This window comes from Bubalus kerabau, chromosome X, assembly GCF_029407905.1.
Source record: "Bubalus kerabau isolate K-KA32 ecotype Philippines breed swamp buffalo chromosome X, PCC_UOA_SB_1v2, whole genome shotgun sequence".
Taxonomy (NCBI): Eukaryota; Metazoa; Chordata; class Mammalia; order Artiodactyla; family Bovidae; genus Bubalus; species Bubalus kerabau.
In genome coordinates this window covers 109,996,018-110,019,680 of record NC_073647.1, presented here as the reverse complement: position 1 = coordinate 110,019,680, position 23,663 = coordinate 109,996,018, and the positions used below count along the sequence as shown (strand labels likewise).

Below are 23,663 nucleotides of genomic sequence, written 5' to 3'. Positions count from 1 at the left end.
ATTCATATAGAAACACTGCTGCTGCTGCAAAGTTGCTTCAGTCGTGTCCGACTCTGTGCGACCCCATAGAGGGCAGCCTACCAGGATCCCCCGTCCCTGGGATTCTCCAGGCAAGAACACTGGAGTAGGTTGCCATTTCCGTCTCCAATGGATGAAAGTGAAAAGTGAAAGTGAAGCCGCTCAGTCGTGTCCGACTCTTAGCGACCACATGGACTGCAGCCCACCAGGTTCCTCCATCCATGGGATTTTCCAGGCAAGAGTACTGGAGTGGGGTGCCATTGCCTTCTCCGTATAGAAACACAAAACACCCCAAATAGCCAAAGTAATCTTGAGAAAGGAGAATGGAGCTGGAGGAAAGAACCTTCCTGACTTCAGGCTATATAAGAAAGTTACAGTCATCGAGACAGTATGGTACTGGAACAAAAACAGAAATATAGACCAGTGGAACAAGGTAGTAAGTCCAGAGACAAACCCACACACAGGTATATAACTTATTTATGACAAAGGAGGCAAAAATATAAATGGCACAAAGATAGTCTCTTCAATTAGTTCTGCTGGGGAAACTGGACAGGTAACAACTATTAGGGGAAAAGTGACAGTAACACAATAATAGTGGGGGACGTTAATACTGCATGGCACTAATGGACAGATCATCCAAACAGAAAATCACCAAGGAAATACAAGCTTCAAATGATACATTAGACCATTTGGACCTAGTTGATATCTACAGGGCATTGCACCCCAAAACAATGGATTTCACCATTTTCTCAAGTGCACATGGAACATTCTCCAGGATATATCACATTCTGGACCACAAATCAAGCCTAGGTAAATTGAAAAAAAAATATTGAAAGCATTTCAAGCATCTGTTCTGATCACAATGCTATAAGATTAGATATCAACTACAGGAAAGAAATTATAAAAAACACAAACACATGCAGGCTAAACAACAGGCTTCTGAATAACCAACAGATCACTGAAGAAATCAAAACAGAAATTAAAATATGCCTAAAAACAAATGATAATGAAAACACGACAACCCAAAACCTCTGGGATTCGTTAAAAGCAGTGCTAAGATGTAAGTTCATAGCAATATAAGCCTACCTGAAGAAATAAGAGAAACATCAAATAAACTAATCTTACACTTAAAGCAACTAGAAAAAGACCCCCCCCCAAAAAAAAACCTCCAGAATTCATAGAAGGAAATAAATCATTTTAAAAAAAATAGCAGAAATAAATGAAAAAGCAATAGAGGAGACTATAGCAAAGATCAATAAAACTAAAAGTAGGTTCTTTGAGAAGATAAATAGACAAATCATTAGACAGACTCGTCAAGAAAAAAGGGAGAAGACTCAAATTAATAAAGTTATAAATGGAAATGGAGGAATTACAACAAACAACATAGAAATACAAATGATCATAAGAGACTACTATGATCAACTATATGCCGATAAAATGGCCAACTTGGAAGAAAAGGACACATTCATAGAAAGGTATAACCTTCCATAAGTGGACCAGGAAGAAATAGAATATATGAAGAGACCAATCACAAACATGGAAATCAAAACTATAAAAAAGATCTTCTAACAAACAAAAGCTCAGGCCCAGATGGCTTCACTGGTGAATTCTACCAAAAATTTAAAGAACTAACACGTTTCCTGCTGAAACATGTTTTCCTTCCAGAAAATTGCAGAGGAAGGAAAACTCCTGAACTATGAGGCCACCATCACTCTGATACCAAAACCAGACAACGATATTACAAAAAAGACAGTTATAGGCCAATATCACTGATGTACATAGATGCAAAAATCCTCAACAAAATTCTAGCAAACAGGGTCCAGCAACATATTAAAAAGAGGATACATCATGATCGAGTGGGCTTTACTCCAGGGATTCAAGGATTCTTCAGTAAACACAAATCAATGTGATACACCATATAACAAATTGAAAGATAAAAACCATATGCTTTTTCCAATAGACACAGAGGAAGCCTTTGACCAAATTAAACACCCATTTATGACAAAAACTCTCCAGAAAGTAGGCACAGAAGGACCACATCTCAACAGATTAAAAGTCATATTTGACAACCCCCCCAAAAACAACAACAACAACAACAACAACAACAACAAAAACACATTATTTTCAATGGCAAAAGCTTGAAAGCATTTCCTCTAAAATCAGGAACAAGACAAGGGTGCCCACTTTCACCACTACTATTCAGCATAGCTTTGGAAGTCCTTGCCAGAGCAAACACAGATAAAAAAGAAATAAAAGGAAACCAGATTGGAAACGAAGAAATAAGACACTCACTATTTGTAGATGACATGATCCTCTACATAGAAAAAAGAGGCCACCAGAAAATTACCAGAGCTAATCAATGAATATAGTAAAGTCACCGAATATAAAATTAATACATAGAAACCCATTGCATTTCTATTTATTAATAATGGAAAATCAGAAAGAGATTATTATGGAAAATATTCCATTCACCATGGCAATGAAAAGAATAAAATACTTATGAATAAATTTACCTAAGGAAACAAAAGACCTGTAGATAGAAAACCATAAAACATTGATGAAAGAAATCAAAGACAATGGAAATATATGGGGAAATATACCATGTTTGTGGATTGGAAGAATAAATACAGTGAAAATGAGTATGCTATGTAAAGCAATCTATAGAGTCAGTGCAATCCCTATCAAACTATCAATGGTATTTTTCGCAGAACTGGAACAAATAATTTCACAATTTGTATGGAAATACAAAAGACCCTGCATAGCCAGAACAATCTTTTGAAAGATGAATGGAAGTGGAGAAATCAATCTTCCTGACTTCAGAATATACTACAAAGCTACAGTCATCAGGAGAGTATGGTACTAGCACAAAGACAAAAATATAGAATAAATGGAATAAAATAGAAAGTCCAGAGATAAATCCACGAACCTATGGATACATTATCTTTTTTTTTGGATACCTTATTTTTGACAAAGGAAGCAAAAATATACAATGGAGAAAAGACCATCATCAAGTGGTGCTGGGAAAATTGGTTAAATATATGTAAAAGAATGAAATTAGAACACTTTCTGATACCACAAAGAAAAATAAACTCAAAATGGATTAAATACCTAAATATAAGACCAGAAACTATAAATATCTTAGAGGAAAATATAGGCAGAATACTCTCTGACATAAATCACAGCAAGATCCTCTATGACCCAACTCCCAGAGAAATGGAAATTTATAAAAAAAAAAAAAGTAAAAAATGGGACCTAATTAAACTTAAAAGCTTTTGCACAATGAAGGAAACTATATGCATGGTGAAAAGACTGCCCTCAGAATGGGAGAAAATAATAGCAAATGAATCAACTGACAAAGAATTAATCTCTAAAACATACAAGCAGCTCATGAAGCTCAATACGAGAAAAACAAACAATTCAATCAAAAAGTGGGAAAAAGACCTAAACAGACATTTCTCAAAAGGAGACATACAGATGGCTAATAAACACATGAAACAATACTCAACATCACTCATTATTAGAGAAATGCACATAAAAACCACAATGAGTATCATCTCATGCCAGTCAGAATGGCCCCCATCAAAACAAATTAAGTTAAAAAAAAGTCTACAAAAAATAAATGCTGGAGATGGTGTGGAGAAAAGGGAACCCACTTATGCTGTTGGTGGGAATGCAAACTGGTACAGCCAATATGGAGAACAATGTGGAGATTCCTTAAAAAACTGAAACTAGAACTGCCATATGAACCAGCAATCCCACTGAGGAAACCAGAATTGAAAGAAACACATGTGCCTCAATGTTCATTACAGCACTATTTACAATTGCTAAGACATGGAAGCAACTTAGATATCCATAGGCAGATGAATGGATAAGGAATCTGGTACATATACACAATAGAATATTAATATAAAAAGTAATGCATTTGAGTCAGTTCTAATGAGGTGGATGAAGCTGATGCTTATTATACAGAGTGAAGTAAGACAGAAAGAGAAAGACAAATACTATATATTAACACACACACACACACACACACATATATGTATATATAAAATTTAGAAAGACAGTACCAATGATCCTACATGCAGGATAGGAAAGGAGACACAGATGAAAAGTACAGACTTTTGGATTCAGTGGGAGAAGTTGAGGGTGGGATGATTTGAGACAATAGCATTGAAACATTTACATTACCTTATGTAAAACAGATGGCCAGTACAAGTTCAATGCATGAAGCAGGGCACACAAAGCTGGTATTCTAGGGCAACCCAGAGGGACAGGGTGGGGAGGGAGCTGGGAAGAAGGTTCAGGATAGGGGGGACATATGTATAACTATGGCTGATTCATGTTGATGTATGGCAAAAACCATCGAAATATTATAAAATAATTTTCCTCCAATTAAAATAAATAAATAATTTTTATTTTATTTTTTTATTTTTTAAAATTTTCCATTTCATTGTTTTATTGTTTTAAATGTAGTTAATTTTCCTCTTTTGAGACAGAACTTGACATAGAATTTTTCCTAACGTGCAAGAAATTAATGGTAACTATTGGGTTATTATTACAGACATTATGCTTTAAAACATTATCTCAAATGATGACATTCATGAGGTTCATTTCCTCCTACTCTATATCTTTTTTTTTTTTCAGTTCTCAAACTGAAATTTTCTTAAAAAAAGAATGTACAATGGGTTAAAGATCGTCTCTTCAATAGGTGGTGCTGGGAAAACTGGACAGCTACATGGAAAAGAATGAAATTAGAATACTTCCTAACACCATACACAAAGATAAACTCAAAATGGATTAAAGACCTAAACGTAAGACCAGAAACTATAAATCTCTTGGAGGAAAACATAGGCAGAATATTGTATGTCATAAACCACAAGAAGATCCTCTATGACCCACCTCCTAGAGTAATAGAAATAAAAACAAAAGTAAACATGTGTGACCTAATTAAACTTAAAAGCTTTTTCACAGTAAAGTAAACTATAAACAAGGTGAAAAGGCAGCCCTCAGAATGGGAGAAAATAATAGCAAATAAAACAACTGACAAAAGATTAATTTCCAAAATATACAAGTAGTTCATACTACTCAATACCAGAAACCCAAACTGCTTAGTCAAATAGTGGGCAAAAGACCTAAACAGACATTCCTCCAAAGAAGACATACAGATAGCTAATAAACACATGAAAAGATGCTCAACTTCACTCATTATTAGAGAAATGCAAATCAAAACTACAGTGAGATATCACCTCACACCGGTCAGAATGGCTATCATCAAAAAAATCTACAAACAATAAATGTTGGAGACGGTTGGATTAAAGGACAACCCTCTTGCATTGTTGGTGAGAATAAAACTGATACATTGTGGAGAACAATATTGAGATTCCTTTATAAACTAGGAATAAAACTACCATATAACCCTAAAAATACACTACTGGGCATATATCCTGAGAAAACCATAATTGAAAAAAAGACATGTACCCCAATGCTCATTGCAGGACTATTTACAATAACTAGGACATGGAAGAAACCTAGATGTCCATTGACAGATGAACAGATGAAGAAGCTGTGGTACATATATATGATGGAATATTACTCAGCCATAAAGAGAATGCATTTGAGTCAGTGCTAATGAGGTTGATGAACCTCAAGCCTATTATACAGAGTGAAGCAAGTCAGAAAAACAAATATCATATATTAATACATATATATGGAATCTGGAAAGATGGTACTGATAAACCTATTTGCAGGGCAGCAATGGAGATACAGACATAGAGAACGGACTTATGGACACAGGGAGGCATACGAAGGAGAGGGTGGGATGAATAGAGAGAGTAGCATGGAAACATATACACTACCATATATGAAATAGATAGCCAGTGGGAATTTGCTTTATGACCTAGGGAACTCAAACCAGGGCTCTGTGCCAACCTAGAGGAGCGGGATGGGGTGGGAGACGTGAGGGAATCTCAAGAGGGAGGGAACATATATATATATATATATATATATATCTATATCTATATCTATGGCTGATCCATGTTGATGTATGGCAGAAACCAAAACAATATTGTAATTCTCCTTCAATTAAAAATAAATAATTTAAGAAAAAACTGGGGCTTAACTGTATATTTAATGGAAATTGTTGTATCTATATTTCTTGCTTTGTATGACTGTAAGCTTGGAGGAGACGAAGGGCTGCATTGAATACTAGAGATCCAGATAAACAAGAGCCTTATGGCTCTCTGCTGAGAATATCTACCAGAGACAAGTAGATATCTGGAACTCCTTGAAATGAAGTCCAGTCTTTGGAGGGCAATAAATCAGGCATTTCTTCAGCTGCCTCTTCCAAAGAACTTGTGGAATATCAGCAACAGAAAAAAAAAAAAAATTATACCCAGGTTGCCTATCAAGGTTGGGTTCCAGAGGGCTTTTCCTACTTACTAAATGTATTATTTTGGCAAACTTTCTATTCATGTAAATGGTACCTCCATCTATCCAGTAATCCAAAAAAGAAATCTGAGAGTCATTAGTGTCCCCTCACTCATCAACGTACTTCCTTTTCTCCATATTTACTCCTAACATTCTAGTCAGGCTCTCATTTTGCCTGCATCACTACAGTAGCCTTCCTTAAGTGGTTTTTCCCTTTCTACTCTTGTACCTCAATGCTTCCACCACTAACTACTACACTCAATATGCCTAGCTATGCTGGATATCTGTCAGTTATTAGAACAAGGCAAGCTTATATCTATCTCAGAGCTTTTGTTTTCTAACCAAGAACACTCTTTACTTAAGCATAGCTAGCTCCTCATATTGATTATGCTAGTCAACATATGAGCCTTGTTTAGATCCAAATAGGAACAAACTTAAAAAAAATACTTATTAGACAATTGTGGAAATTTGATATTAAGGAAATTTTCTGTGTGATAGTAATGTCATGCTTATCTTTAAACATCTTTGCCTTTTAAAGATATATTCTAAAGTATTTATGATGCAGATAATATGATGTCTGGAATTTTACAGTGGGAAGTAGGTAGGGGTGAAAAAAACAAATTTGGCCATATACTAAAACAATTGTTGATGTTAGGAGTCCAGTAAACTATTAACATCTACTTTTGCATGTTGAAAATTCAAATACTTAAACAATATACATATTCAATAGAATCAGCCTTCATCCGAGGTAGAGGAGAAGCAAATGAAACATCAACAAATAAGAATGTTATAGAAATATTGGGACAATGCAGTCTAAAAATTAGTCACCTATTAACAGCCTTGCTGCTAAGTCGCTTCAGTCGTGTCCAACTCTGTGTGACCCCAGAGACGGCAGCCCACCAGGCTCCCCCGTCCCTGGGATTCTCCAGGCAAGAACACTGGAGTGGCTTTCCATTTCCTTCTCCAATGCATGAAAGTGAAAAGTGAAAGTGCAGTTGCTCAGGTTGTCTACTTGAAAGTTATACAGTCGTGTCCGACTCATAGCGACCCCATGGACTGCAGTCTACCAGGCTCCTCCGTCCATGGGATTTTCCAGGCAAGAGTACTGGAGTGGGGTGCCATTGCCTTCTCCGATTAACAGCCTTAGGGCACATTAACTAAGGCTAGGCTCTCCTATATAAACTGTAATACAGCATATGTTTACAAGAAAAGAGGGTCCCTTCCTTGTCCAGAGTGTCCAAGTCTTACTTCTGAGTTGGAGATGATTAGGGATGAGGAGTCTTCAAGAAGAGGATACAAACTGATGACTGAAAAGCTACTTCTGGCCCACAGGCAGGTTTCTTTGAATCTATGGTATTATAAAATTCATTTAATTAGAAGACAAAATTGAAATCTAGGATGTTACACATAAAAAAAAAAACTTAAATTTTTAATTTGGGAGATTTGGTAATACTTAGAGTTGAGTGACAGTTCTTCAAATGGGACCATTTGCTGACTCCCTTAGCCTCAACTCTCAGCCCCCAAGGTCTGCTTTACTTATTCTTGCTTACGGACACCTTTTTTTCCAATGAGAACAAAGGTATGTTGTAGGTTAGTGGATGGTGCTGAGCTCAAAAAGTCTGCTTTAATTTCACTGTGCTTTTCAATACTCAGTAAAACTTGTGGGGATGGTCACAAGGGAGGGAATCTTATCTGCCTTTATCTTTGCATAAATGTTAAGACTTCCCAATTAGAAAGACCTACAGGGGCTCAATGGGGACTTTAACTATTCAGAAGACACCAGGTTTATGTTTTCTTAGGCTGGTTTCATGACAGCTACTGTAGAGTAGAAACAAGACATAGGGGTAAAAGCCATGAATGGAACCTGTGCCCATAAGTATAAATAGATCAAACTTTGTTTCAGGACTTTCTTCTCTTCCTTTCTCTCAGAGATTTGGTGTGTGTGTGGCAGGGGGTAGTTAAGGTGGAGGTGGGCAGACCTGTATGGATTCTGCGGTGGGCTTTCAGGTGAGAGCTTTTGGTGTACACTTTGCTGCATCCTGCAAAGTCACATTGGTGGATCCGTCTTCTCTTCAAATCAAGGGACTCTTCTTGCATTTGTGTCGTTGCTGCTGGTCTGAGCAAAGAAAGAGAGATAGGGCCAAATAATGATTTTAAAGTGGAGGCTAATAAGTGAATTTATGTATAACGGGATCCCCTCTTACATGAATTTAATTTATTCAAATTTAATATCAGCCCTGCCTCCCAGAAGGAATAATTGAAATAGTGCAAGCAATTCCCTCAACTAGGCCATTATGCTGAGTAAATGTAGGTCCCAGAAGGTGGTAATATTTCTTTGGGTGGTTTCTGTTCCCAAGCTGTGTGAGCATTTCATTCTAATAAGCCTCATTCCTAGGTTTAAATAAATGTATTTTTCATCCAACATGGTTGCTAAAAAGCAAACCAGTGATAAGGTTGCTTTAAACTTACATAAATAAACAGAATGCAATTGTACTTCATAGGAAATTTGTACATTTTTCAAGGGTAAAAATCAATGATATACAATTAGAACATTACTGTGTCATAACATCCATGTCCATGCACATGTGTGCATACAAGCACACCTTCACTGAAAAGGCAGTTTATCTATATTTTGTTGTCCTCAAATTCTTACTACTGTGTCTGAGAATTTGTTCCACTCCTACCACAGACACACACATATATACAGAAAACAACCTGAAGTAGAGATAAAAGTACTTACTCTTGCTGTAGTCCTTGAATACCCTGTAAGGATCCACTCTCAATTGCATTCTCCTCATTGTCACTTGGGATCTCCAGTGGAGATATAGAGGTGGGTTCAACTTTAACTAAAAGCAAATAAAAAGAGCATTGTGGGCTACAAATATATGAGTCTAATCATTTTCAGGATTCCCAGTTTGGCCAATATTAGAAGTAGCAGCAAGATAGAGAAATAAAGAAAAGCAAAAATGAAAGAAGTATATTTGTATCAAAGGAAGAGAAAAAACATTTAAAATTTTAGCAAAGCAGGATACAGAAATTCCTTTAAGGGAAGTGTAGAAAGGAGCTTTCTGGAGCATTTTCACTAGAATGAGCGTCTCTAAGACAGTGAGATGGTGGGTTTCTCTAGGATATGGTCTGAGTATGATTCAACTCTATCTCCAGCTCCCAAGACAGGGTCTCCTGAAAAGTCAGGTTCAATGTGTGTTTGTTTAATCAAACTCTAAATAGTTCTTTAGCTGTCCTCAGATCAATGTTTAGGTTCATGTCAGAGGTGAGAACATCTCCTTTGGCTTTTGTGTTCCTAAATGAAAATGAGTCATTGAGATGAGACACATAATGGGTGTTGAGTAGGTGCTTGATACATATTACCATCCTTCCCTTTCACCTATGTTGGCAGAAGCCCTCAAGTATTTATTGTCAAACATTGGTGTCTCTGATCCCTAACAAAACTTAGTCAGGTGGTTAGCCATCTTTCAGATCTAGTGAAATGTTCAAAATTTCTATACAGAAGAAACTTAAGGATGGCAACAAAGTTGAGTGTGGGGAGTACTTGTTTAGTGCAGTCATCTCCATACATTGTATATAATTCACTAAAACATTGTAAGTATGCACCTGTGTCTGTGTCTCTGAATGTGTATGTGTGTTTATGATCTAAATATACCTATATCCTAAACTTATGTGTAGATTATGGAAAATAAATAAAATAACATGTAAAGGGTAAGAAAATACAAATAAAAATTTGATGCTTTCTTTTTATGCTCCAAATATTTTCTGCAACACCCCTTTTTGCTCCCAACCAAAGTGTAAGCATAGCATTTTAGAGATGACAGTGCTAATGGTCTTAGCTTGAAACGACAACACTTTTAAAATGCATTCTGTTTATTTAAAATGGTTCTGATGGTTATTATGGGGCAATTCAAAACTCATCAAAACTATCCAAACTGGCTTGATATCATCATATTCTCACACACACAAAAAATTTATTTTACCATTTTTATTTGGCTCTCTCTCTACATGAGAATTGATAACTATATTTTCCCCCCTTAAGAGATATCAGACACAAGATTGTTACAAACACTTATCATTACCACAATTAACCACTAGTCGATAATAGCATTTTTATTCAAAAGAACATGACAGAGTCTCAGCAATTTGATGCTTGGTATGTTCTTCATTATCATACATTTAGTGATGGAGTGATAATAAGGTATTGAATCTCAAAGGTAGAAAACTCTGAGAAAGTTGTTTTTTTTTTCTTTTTTACATTGAGCTGAAATCTGGTTCCTAGTCATTTCTACCCACACATCTCCCATTTGATCTTATTAATTAATGCTAAACATTTATCAGCTCCTCTCTGACATGAGTTTGAGTCCTCTCACCATCTTAATCTTTCTCCTCTGACTATAATCCAATTTCTCAAAATCTTTCCTAGAGCTGAACATCCAAAACTTATTGTAATTCTATAGATGTGGTGAAGCTAAATATCTTGAATCACTTCAAAAGGCTATATAATTTTCTTCCATCGTGTCCCATTACAAATTAGATATTCCTCTAGGAAGGGAACTGGGTGGCTGGCGGATAGTGGTGAAAGGGAGATAAACATACCTTTCTGAATTCTAAACTTACTTTTAAAATTAGGTAAAAGGTAACATTATAGCATGTGAACTCTCTCCTGGACAAAATTTCAAGTTTGTTCATCAGATGATTTGTTATAACTTCTATCTACCACTTTGCTTTCTGGAGATGCACAAAGAAACATAAGATAGTCTTGCCCTCCAGCAATTTACAATTTAGTTGGGAAGAATGCCCATATACTTGTGATACAGGCATGTAAAAAAATAATATGAAGGATGATAGGTGCAAAATGAGGTGGAACACAGGAGAGATGGCAAAATTTCAAAGAAGACTATTTTACCTGGAGAGAAGAGAAAAGCTAAAGTGTTGGGAGAGGCAAGGAGGTAAGGCTGGCTATGTATATAAGGCAAGAAACTTGCTCAGCTTTTCTACCAAAGCATTCCCAATGGCGTAAGAGACTAAACATATCCTCTACCTAAGGGTGGTTGTCTTAGTAAGCTTAAAAGTGTTTTTGAAGTTCCTGTCTTATCTTAAAATATTATTCAAATATTATATTTTTCTTTTTAATAAAATATTTTAAATTACTTACTGTCAAAATATAGTTATATAGTATTTCACTCAAAGATATACATACCACAGTTTGAGAAACATGGACTAAAAAGAGTCATTGTACATTTGTAAGCATCAAAGAAACATGATGAAAACAGTATTTATGAAAAATTGCTCTTAAAGCTATATACAAGAGTAATTGGAAAATAAATAGGAGATACAATATTCAAAAAGGGAATAGATTGAGGTAGGTAAGTCTCAGCAAAGGGGCACATTGATGCTCACCTGATCCAACATTTTTGCCATCTCCTCCAATGAGTGGGACTGTAATGGCTGCAGGGTTCCCATCTGCAGGCAAAGTAGTATACACCATGGGCAGCGACTGCACCACCACTGGGATGGCCTTCAGGCTACCCATCTTATTTGGCAGATTGACTGAGGGGATTGTGTGAATCACATGTAAGATCTGATGGCCACCAGTGCCCTGAGATGAGGCCAGGATAGAGCCTGGAGTCAGAACAGTACGGATGCTTGCTGAACTGCCTGTGTCTGATGTTGAAGTGGACACTACAAGAGTCTGGGAATCAGGCTGTGGCTTGGGAGAACGTATTGGAGATTGCAGCATACTGGCAGGCTGGAGAGGAGCCTTTGGTTTGTGAAAGGAGAGGTCAACTGGTTCCACCTGGGGCAAGTTGAAATCATTAGCCAGAAGTTCTTCTGGGGGCTCAATCTTGATGTCATTTAACAATGCTGGGTTCTTCATGGAGTTGGCATCCAGGAGTGGTGGAGATGTCATATTACCTCTGTCTGCTTTCTTAAGGGAATCTCTAATTTGAACAGGGCCAGTGACCTAAAATAAATACATAAACAAATGAGAGGTACAAAGTGTTAGTACCCTGAAGAAGAGACATGTAAGCAATGAAAGAAAGAAATCTCTATTATCTTGTTATGGGCAGAATATATAGGGAATTGAGAAAAATGAAGCAAAAGAAAAAAGAGGAAAAAGTAAAAGAAGAGGAAAGAGGAGGGAAACTTTATTGAGTACCAGCACCAGGCACTGTTTAAGGCAGTTATATTATTTCATTTAATCTTTACAGTAATTCTGCAAGATTAATCAGAATCAACACATCTGAGTATCTACTATAAGTAGTGTTTTAAGCCCAGTGAGGGCATAAATGAATAAGGTATAGCCATGAAGTACATACTAACATTCCAACTATAATGATAGAATAACATGAATAACTTAAAAGTCATACCATAATAAGTGATGCAGCCCACATACAAGCAAGGCATTTTAGAAAAAGAAAAGGGAATGACTCATTCTGTCTAGAAGATTAGGGAAGGTTTCAAAGAGGAAGTGATATTTTAGATGGGTCTTAGAGAATTAATAGAAGTTCTGTTGGCAGAGAAATGCTAAAAAAAGATTTATGTCTACAGAGATATAACAATAAATAATATGCTTAGGGAATAATGATGCAGTACAGTCAATTGTATCATATACAGAATCTAACTGTGCAACTGTTAAATTTGAAAATAATAATTAAGGGACTTCCCTGGCAGTCCAGTGATTAAGACTTCATGCTTCCAATGTAGGGTGCGTGGGTTCAATCCCTGGTCAGGGAACTGAGACCCTGCATGCCATGTGGCATGGCTTAAAAAAAATACTAATTAAATGATCACTTTATGCGTGGCTGTGTGCTAACTCACTTTAGTTGTGTCCAAGTCTTTCTGACTCTATGGACTGTAGCCCACTAATCTCCTCTGTCCATGGGGATTCTCCAGGCAAGAATTTGGAATGGGTTGCCATGCCCTCCTCCAGGGGATCTTCCTGACTTAGTGATCAAATCCACGACTCTCATGTCTCCTGCATTTGCTGGTGGGTTCTTTACCACTAGTGCCACCTGGGAAGCTCCATTGCTTTACAAGCAATATATAAAACAACATTAAACCTCAAACTAATTGCAATTTTTCTAAGAGTTCCATGAATTCAAAGGTCAAAGATATGCTTAATTAAAAAATGGGTAGAAGACTTGAAGAGACATTTTTTCAAAGAAAACATACAGATGTCCAATAGTCACATGAAAAGATGTTCAACATTTTTAATTGTTAGAGAAATGCAAATAAAAACAAGTTATCACCTCACATCTGTCAGAATGGATAACATAAAAAAGTCTACAAATAAAAAATGTTGGAGAGGATGTGGATAAAAGGGAAAACTTTTACACTGTTGATGGGAACATAAATTGGTACAGCCACCATGGAAAACAGTATGGAGATTCCTCAAAAAATTAACAATAGAATTATCATATGATCTAGCAATTCCACTCCTGGGTATATATCTAGAAAAAGCAATAAAAAGAAAACACTGACTTGAAGAGATATGTGTGCCCCAATGTTCAGAGCAGCACTATTTATAGTAGCAAAAATATGGAAGTCACCCAAGTGTCCACCAATAGACAAATAGATAAAGAAGATGTGGTACACACACACACACACACACAATGGAAGAGTATTCAGTCATAAAGAATGAAATTCTGTCATTTGCAGCAACTTGGAGGGTCCTAGAGTGAAATAAGTGCAAAAGGATACTGTATGAGGGAGACTTTCAAGATGGTGGACAAATAAGATGGGGAGATTGCCTTCACCTCCTCCAAATACCTCAAAAAGTCATCTGCATGTGGAACAACTCCTACAGAACACCTGCTGAAAGCTGGCAGAAGAACCCAGACTTAAAAGGCAAGCCAATCTCCAAGGAATGAAGTAGGGCAAAAGATAAAAAGAAGAGACAAAGGATTTCGGGATGGGGATCTGTGCCTTTGGGAGGGAGTCATGAAGGAGCAAAGTTTCTGCACACCTGGAAACACCTTTATGGGTAGGATCAGGGGGAACTTTACAACCTCAGAGAGGAACATAGCAACAGGTGCTCAGAAGGCAAAATGAAAAAAATTCACCACGGAGATAGTTGCTGAACAGCATTTCCCAGTCAAGAAGCTGCTCACACACCCACACCTGCAGAGAGTGAGGGCTAGGTGCTGAGGCTCAGGCTTCTGGGATTGGACCCCAGGGAGAGGATTGGGGTTGACTGCCATGAAGATACTCAGAGGGGGCTAGTGTGACACAGCTGAGGGAGTCCAGGGAAAAGCCTGGGCCTCACAGAGAGGCAAGAGGTCACTGTGGCAAGAATATTCTAAGTCCTACATTTGTGACAGGACCCTGCATTTGTGAATTCATTAGGGGGATGAGCTGGCTGAGGTCTGAGAATCCAAAGGTAGAAGAGCTGGCACAAGTGCCGGAAGTGGAAGACACAGACCACTATGGTCTTGACCCCAGGCTCAAGCTGGGGTCAAGCTATGAGCAGGCACTGGTCGCTGCCCACATCTTCCTGGGGCCTGAACTGCTTGGCTCTGCTGAGGGACCCACAATGCAAGACCAACTCCTGTGGGGAAGTACATGATCTGCCTCAGACTGTGGTGACGTCCTGCAGGTCTTGGCCACAGCAGGCACCGCCCACACTGTGTGTGCTGTACCCCTTCCTCTCCCCAGCCCAACTGAGGAAGTAAGCCCTAATAAGCTTCCACTTTCACCCCTTGTGTCTGGGCAGAGAACAGATACCAGAGCACAGCCTACAAGCAGAGGTGGGCCTAAAACAAAGGCAAAGTACCAGGGGCCACTTGGGCAAAGGAGAGAAGGGGAAATTGCTCTGGCAGCCACAGGTACAGCAGATTAAATTTCCCAATTAGCCTGAGACTGTGGCCTTTAGGCACTTCCCCCATGCTCAGCAGTAAAGAATCTGTCTGCAACACAGGAGCCACAGATTTAATCTCTGGGTTGGAAGATCCCCTGAAAGAGGGCACAGTAACCCACTCCAGTATTCTTACCTGGAGAATCCCATGGACACAGAAGCCTGGCGGGCTACAGTCCACAGGGTCATAAAGAGTTGGATACGACTAAAGCAACTTAGCACACGTGCCTGTAGGCTTTAGGGGAAACTGTGGATTTTGGGAACAAGTGAAAGCTTGAATAGGGCAAGATTTGAGTCTGAGCTGACCTCACACTGACCACCACAGGTGCAGAGACCTTTCTAGAAATCTCGGGAGGATTTTCTGAGTAGGCAAATTGACTGGAGCACACTGTGTAGAGAAGAAAACAGAGGAATCACAAGGACAGTTTTCTTACTACCATTCTCCATATGTTTTTTCTCTTTCTTCTCTCTTTCTTATTGTTCTAATGTTGTTTTTTCTTTATTATTCATTTTATTTTTATTTTTGATAATCTAGTATTTTCTTTTTCAAAGCATCTTATTTTTTAAATAAATTCACATTAATTTTTTTCTATTTTTACAGTACTCAAGTTATTTTGCATTTTTTCCATGCTTTTTATTTTGTATATTTGCTAGTGTAGTTTTTAGTATTCATTTTCATTTAGACGTTTGTTTATTGGCTTGATTGCTCTCTTCTTTTTTGATCATTTTTATCCTTTTTTTTTCCTATTTTTCCTCATTCACTTCTCTTTGCATGTATTTGAGTTTCTTTGGGTATTCTTGGTTGTTGAGCATTGCTTTGCACATCAGACTTGGGGTTTTGTCTTCTATGCTGTGTGGCCTGTAATGTCTTGGTGCTAAAGTAAGCAGTCAGCCCTGAACAACTGAGATGGGATAACCAAGTCCAGAACTTTATACCACCAGGAAATCTTGATCTCATGAAACATTAATGGGTGAGAGCTCTCCCCAAAGCCTGTCTCAACACTAAGATCAAGTCCCACTCAAAAGCCATTAAGCTCCAGTACCAGATGCCTCACATCAAACTTTTAGCAAAACAGAAACACAAACCTGCTTATTAGCAGAAAAGCTACCCAAAGTCATACCAAGCCAATAGACACACCAAAACACACTACTGGACATAGCACTGCCCTTCAGAGGCAAGATCCAGCTACATCCACCAGAATACAGTACAAGTCCCTCCAACCAGGAAACCTTCACAAGGCACTAGTCCAATCCAACCCAAAGAGGGCAGACTCCATTAAGAGGAAGTAAGACTCTCTACCCTGCAGAAAGGAGACCCCCAACACAGTAAACTGAAAAACATGAAAGACAGAGAAACATGCAGTAGATGAATAAACAGGGTAAAAAGCCACGTTACCAAACAAATGAAGAGGAAATAGGCAGTTTACCTGGAAAATAATTCAGAGTAATGATAGTAAAGATGATGTGAAATGTTAGAAATAAAATGGAGGCACAGATAAACATACTGGAGGCATAGATTGACAAGATAAAAAGAAATGTTTAACAAGGACCTAGAAGAATTAAAGAATAGAATATCAGCAATGAACAAAACCCATGCTTGCATGCTAGGTCACTTCAGTCATGTCTGAAATTTTTGTGACCCTATGGACTGTAGCCTGCCAGGCTCCATCTGTTCATGGGATTCTCCAGGCAAAAATATTGGAGTTGACTGTCATGCCCTCCTCCAGGGGATCTTCCTGACACAGGGATCAAACCCATGTATCTTACATCTCCTGCTTTGGCAAGTGAGTTTTTTACCATTAGTGCCACCTGGGAAACCCGAATAACACAGTAACTGAGATTAAAAATACACTAGAGGGAACCGATACCAGAAAAACTGAGGCAGAAGAATAGATAAGTGAGCTCAAAGATAAAAGGGTGGAAATAACTGAAACAGAGAATAATAAAGAAAACATAATAAAAAGAAATAGATACAGTCTCAGAGACTGCTGGGACAACATTAAGTGCACCAACATTTGGATTATAGGGGTCTCAGAAGAAGTAGACAAAAAGAAAGGGTGTGAGAAAATATTTGAGGAGATTATAGTCAAAAGCATCCCTAACATGGGAGAGGAAATAGCCACCCAAGTCCAGTAACCCAAGAGAGTCCCATACAGGATAAACCCAGGAGAAATACACCAAGACACATATTAACCAAACTAACAAAAATTAAACACAAAGAACAAATATTAAAAGCAGCAAGGGAAAACCAACAAATAACACACAAGGGGATCCCTATAAGGCTAACAGCTGATCTTTCAACAGAGACTCTGCAGGCGAGAAGGGAGTGGCAGGATATACTTCAAGTGATGAAAATTTAAAAATCCATAACAAAAATTACTCTATGAAACAAGGATCTCATCCAGATTTGAAGGAGAAAACAAAAGCATTACAGACATGTAAAAGTTAAGAGAATTCAGCACCACCAAACCAGCATTGCAACAAATGCTAAACGAATGTCTCTAGATAGGAAACACAAGAGAAAGTAAAGGCCTATGAAAACAAACCCAAAACAATAAAGTAAATGCTAATGAGATCATATTGGCTTCCCTGATAGCTCACTTGGTAAAGAATCCTCCTGCAATGCAGGAGACCCTGGCTTGATTCCTGGGCCAGGAAGCCCTGCTGGAGAAGGAATAAACTACCCACTCCAGTATTCTTGGGCTTCCCTTGTGGCTCAGCTAGTAAAGAATCTGCATGCAGTGCGGGAGACCTGGGTTTGATCCCTGGGTTGGGAAGATCCCCTAGAGAAGGTAAAGGCTACCCACTCCAGCACTCTGGTCTGGAGAATTCCATGGACTGTATAGTACATGGGGTCCCAAAGAGTCAGACATGACTGAGTGACTTTCACTTTACTTTCAATGAGATCATATATATCAATAATTACCTTAAATGTAAATGGACTAAATGCTGTAACCAAAAGACCCAGGTTGACTGAATGGATACAGAAACATGACCTCTATATATACTGTCTACAAGAGACTGACCTCAGAACTAGGGACACATACAGACTGAAAGTGAGCAGCTGGAAAAAGTTATTCCCTGCAAATAGAAATTTAAAAAGAAAAATGGGAGTGGCAATAATCAGATAAAATAGACTTTAAAATAAAGGCTGCTACAAGAGACAACGAAGGACGTTACATAATGATCAATCAAAGAAAAAGATAAAACAATAGTATAATAATTATGAATATATATGCACCCAAGATAGGAACACCTCAATACATAAGGCAAATGATAACAACTATTAAAGGGGAAATCGAAAGTAACACAATAATAGTGGTGGACTTTAGCACCCCACACACCAATGGACAGATCATCCAGACAGATAATTAATAAGGAATACAATTTTTAATGATACATTAGACCAGTTGGACCTAATTGATATCTACAGAGAATTTAATCCAAAAACATTAGGTTCCACCTTTTCTTCAAGTGCACATGGAACATTCTCTAGGATAGATCATATAATGGGTCACAAATTAAGCCTTAGTGATTTTTTTTTAATTAGAATCACTTTAAGCATCCTTTCTGATCACAATGCTGCAAGATTAGATATCAACTATAAGAAAAAAAAATATAAAAAACACAAACACATGGAAACTAAACAACATGCTTCTGAATAACTAACACATCACTGAAGATATCAAAAAGAAAATCAAAACATGCTTAGAAACAAATGACAATGAAAACACAACAATCTGGAACCTATGGGATTCAGTAAAATCAGTGCTAAGAGAAAGTTCATAGCAATGCAAGCCTACCTGATGAAACAAGAGACATCAAATAAACATAACTTTACACTTAAAGCAACTAGAATAAGGACAAAAAATCCTAAATTTAATAGAATGAAAGAAATCATAAACATCAGAGCAGAAATAAATGAAAAAGGCTTGAAGAAGACTATAGCAAAGATCAATAAGCTAAAAGTTGTTTCTTTGAGAAGATAAAGGGACAAACTGTTATCCAGACTCATCAAGAAAAAAAGGGATAAGACTGAAATCAGTAAAATTAGAAATGAAAAAGGAGAAGTTAGAACAGACAACACAGAACTACAAGGGACCATAAGAGACTACTATGAGCAAATATATGTCAATAAAATTGACAACTTGGAAGAAATGAACAATTCTTATAAAAGTTTACCTTCCAAAACTGAACCAGGAAGAAATAGAAAATGCGAACAGACCAATCACAAGCACAGAAATTCAAACTGTAATAAAAAATCTTTCAACAAACAAAATCCACAGGTGGATTCTACCAAAAATTTAGAGAAGAGCTAACATCTATCCTACTCAAATTCTTCCAGAAGTGCAGTGGAGGAAAACTCCCAAACTCACTCTATGAGGCCACCATCACCCTGATACCAAAACCAGACAAAGATGCCACAAAAAGTCTTTTGGACTCTGTGGGAAAGGGTGAGGGTGGGATGATTTGGGAGAATGGCATTGAAACATGTATAATATCATATGTGAAACGAATCATCACTCTGGGTTTGATGCATGATACAGGATGCTTGGGGCTGGTGAACTAGGATGACCCAGAGGGATGGGATGGGGAGGGAGGTGGGAGGGGAGTTCAGGATGGAGAACATGTGTACACCCGTGGTGGATTCATGTTGATGTATGGCAAAACCAATACAATATTGTAAAATAATTAGCCACCAATTAAAATAAATAAATTTATATTAAAAAAGAGAAAATAAAAGGTCAATATCACTAATGAAAACAGATGCAAAAATACTCAACAAAATTCAAGCAAACAGAATCCAACAACACATAAAAAAGATCATACATCATGATCAAGTAGACTTTATCCCAGAGATGCAAAGATTCTTCAGTATATGAAAATCAATGTGATACACCATATTAACAAATTGAAAGATAAAACCCATATGATAATTTAAATAGATGCAGAGAAACTTTCAACAACACTCAACATGCATTTATGATAAAAAAAAAATACTCTCCAGAAAGTAGGCATAGAAGGAATATACCTCAACATGATAAAAGCCATATACCACAAACCCACAGCAAAACATTGTCCTCAATCATGAAAAACTGAAAGCATTTCCTCTAAAATCAGGAACAAGACAAGGGTGCCTACTCTCACCACTAGAATTCAACATAGTTTTAGAAGTCCTAGCTGCAGCAGTAAGAAATAAAAATAAAAGGAATCCATATTGGAAAAGAAGAAGTAAAACTCTCACTGTTTGCAGATGATATGATTCTCAACATAAAAAATCCTAAAAAGGCCACCAAAAAATAACTAGAGCTAGACAATGAACATAGTAAAGTCACAGGATATAAAATTACTACAAAGAAATCCCTTGCATTCCTATACACTGACACACAGAATTTGAGACCCATTAAAAAAAGTTTAATGAGAAAAAAAAATAAAACTCAGGAAGATAAATTTAAAAAGCAATTCCATTCACCACTGCAATGAAAGGAATAAAATGCTTAGGAATAAATTTACCTGAAGACCTGTATGGAGAAAACTATAAGACACTGATGAAAGAAATCAAAGATGATACAAACAGAGAGATATACAATGTTCTTGGATTGGAAGAATCAATAGAGTGTAAATGATTATACTACCCAAAGCAATCTGCAGATTCAACACAATCCCTATCAAACTACCAACAGTATTTTTCATAGAACTAGAACAAGTAATTTCACAATTTTTATGGAAACCCAAAAGACCCTGAATAGCCAAAGCAATCTTCAGAAAGAAGAATGGAATTGGAGGAATCAACCTTCCTGACTTCAGACTATACTGCAAAGCTACAGTCATTAAGATAGTATGCTCTGGCTCAAAAAGAGAAATATAGATCAATGGAATAAAATGGAAAGCTCAGAGAGAAATCCATGCACCTATGACACCTTATCTTTGACAAAGGAAGCAAAAATATACAATGAAGGAAAGACAGTTCCCTCAACAAGTGGTGCTGGGAAAACTGGTCAACTATGTGCAAAAGAATGAAAGTAGAACACTTTCTAACACCATAAACAAAAATAACCTCAAAATTCATTGAAGACCTAAACATAAGACCAGAAACTATAAAACTCTTAGAATAAAACATAGGCAGAATGCTCTCTGACATAAATCACAGCAAGATCCTCTATGACCAACTTCCTAGAGTAACGGAAATAGAAACAAAAAAGCAAATGGGACTTAATTAAAATTAAAAGCTTTTGCACAGCAAAGAAAATTATAAACAAGGGGGAAAGACAACCCTCAGAATGGGAGAAAATAATAGCAAATGAAAAAACTGACAAAGGATTAATCTCCAATATATACAAGCAGCCCATGCAGCTCAATGCCAGAAAAACAAACAACCCAATAAAAAAGTGGGCAAAAAAAAAAGACTAAAACAAACATTTCTCCAAGGAAGACATACAGATGAAAAGATGCCCAACATCACTCTTTATAAGAGAAAGACAAATCAAAAGTAAAATGAGGTATCACCTCACACATGCCAGAATGGCCATCATCAAAAAATCTATAAACAATAAATGATGGAAAAGGTGTGAAGAAAAGTGTACCCTCTTTCCCTGTTTGTGGGAAAATAAATTGATACAGCCACTATGGAGAATATTATGAAGTTTCCTTTAAAACCTAGGAATAAAACTACCATATGACCCAGAAACCTCACTATTGGGCATATACCCTGAGAAAACCATAACTGAAAAATACACAGGTTCATAGTAGCCATATTTACAATAGCTAGGACATGGAAGCAACCAACCTGTCCATCAACAGATAAATGGATAAAGAAGTTGTGGTACATATATACAATGGAACACTACTCAGCCATAAAAAGGAACACACTTGAGTCAGTTCTAAGGAGGTGGATGAATCTAGAGCCTATTATATACAGTGACTGCTGCTGCTGCTGCTAAGTCTCTTCAGTCGTGTTCGACTCTGTGCGACCCCATAGATGGCAACTTACCAGGCTCCTCTGTCTCTGGGATTCTCCAGGCAAGAATACTGGAGTGGGTTGTCATTTCCTCCTCCAATGCATGCATGCATGCTAAGTCACTTCAATCGTGTCCGACTCTTTGTGACCCTATGGACAGCAGCCCACCAGGCTCCTTTGTCCACGAGATTCTCTAGGCAAGAATACTGGAGTGGGTTGCCATTACCTTCTCCCTTATAGAGTGAAGCAAGTCAGACAAAGAAAAACAAATATTGCATATTAATGCATATATATGGAATTTTGAAAGATGGTTTTGAGGAACCTATTTGCATTGGAGCAATGAAGATGCAGACATAAAGATCAGACTTGTGGACACAGTGGGGGAAGAAGAGGGTGGGACAAATTGAGAAAGAAGCATGGAAACATATGCATTACCATATGTAAAATAGATAGCCAGTGGGAATTTGCTGTTATGAGGCAGGAAGCTCAAGCCCAGTGCTCTGAGACAACCTAGAGAGGTGGGATGAATTGGGAGATGGGAGGGAGGTTCATGAGGGAAGTAGGACATATGTATACCTATGGCTGATTCATGTTGATGTATGGCAGAAACCAACAAAATATTGTAAAATATTCATCCTCCAATTAAAATTAATTAAAAAAGGAAAGATACTGTATGATATCGCATATATAGAATCTTAAAAAAAAAATTACAGGGAAATCCCTCATGGTCCAATGGTTAGGACTTGGTGGTTTCACTGGGAGTTCAAACCCTGATTGGGGAACTAGGTCCTGAAAGCCTTGTGGGCACAGCCAACTAATAATAATAATAATAATAATAATAATACAGTCAAATGTTTATACAAACCAGAAAGAGATTCACAGATAAAGAAAAAAAGGGGCTACCAAAGTTGAGTAGGCAAACTATGGGTAAGGGATTAAGAGACACAAGCTACTATGTACAAAAGAGTTAAGCAACAAAGATATATTGTACAGTACAGGAAATTATAGCTATTATCTTATAATAACTTCTAATGGAGTATAATATGTAAAAACACTGAATCACTATGCTCTACACCTGCAATATATAATATTGTAAATCAACTATACTTCAAAAAAAAAAAAATCAAGGATATTGTGCACTGTGTAGTGCCATTGCCAGGCAACACCTGGACCCTAAAGAATGCTTTAGAGATGGTAGTGTTACTTAGCCAGTAACCAGTCAACACTCCATTCTCTATCAGAATTATATTTGAGTTACGGGAGTTTTGAACTATTAGAGACGTTCAAGAATACATCCCTTACATACAACTATTCTTTATTTTTGGACTATAAGGGAAAGTGCAGTTCAAAGAAAGCCTAGCTGAAATAACAGGTAATTGTTTTGAGGAGGGGAGT

At 37.3% G+C, this 23,663-nt stretch overlaps 1 protein-coding gene across 1 annotated transcript in view; it reads right to left on the bottom strand.

Moving 5' to 3' along the window:
• KLF8 (KLF transcription factor 8) overlaps positions 1-14,799 on the bottom strand; it is an 89,729-nt gene extending 74,930 nt beyond the window's left edge. The window contains exons 1-4 of the mRNA XM_055565393.1: positions 14,767-14,799; positions 11,854-12,418; positions 9,185-9,290; positions 8,424-8,560 (exon numbers count right to left, since the gene is read on the bottom strand). Of these exons, the coding sequence (XP_055421368.1) occupies positions 8,424-8,560; positions 9,185-9,290; positions 11,854-12,418; positions 14,767-14,799 (841 nt within the window). The remainder of the gene's footprint in view (positions 1-8,423; positions 8,561-9,184; positions 9,291-11,853; positions 12,419-14,766) is intronic.
• Between the last annotated feature and the right edge of the window lie 8,864 nt (positions 14,800-23,663).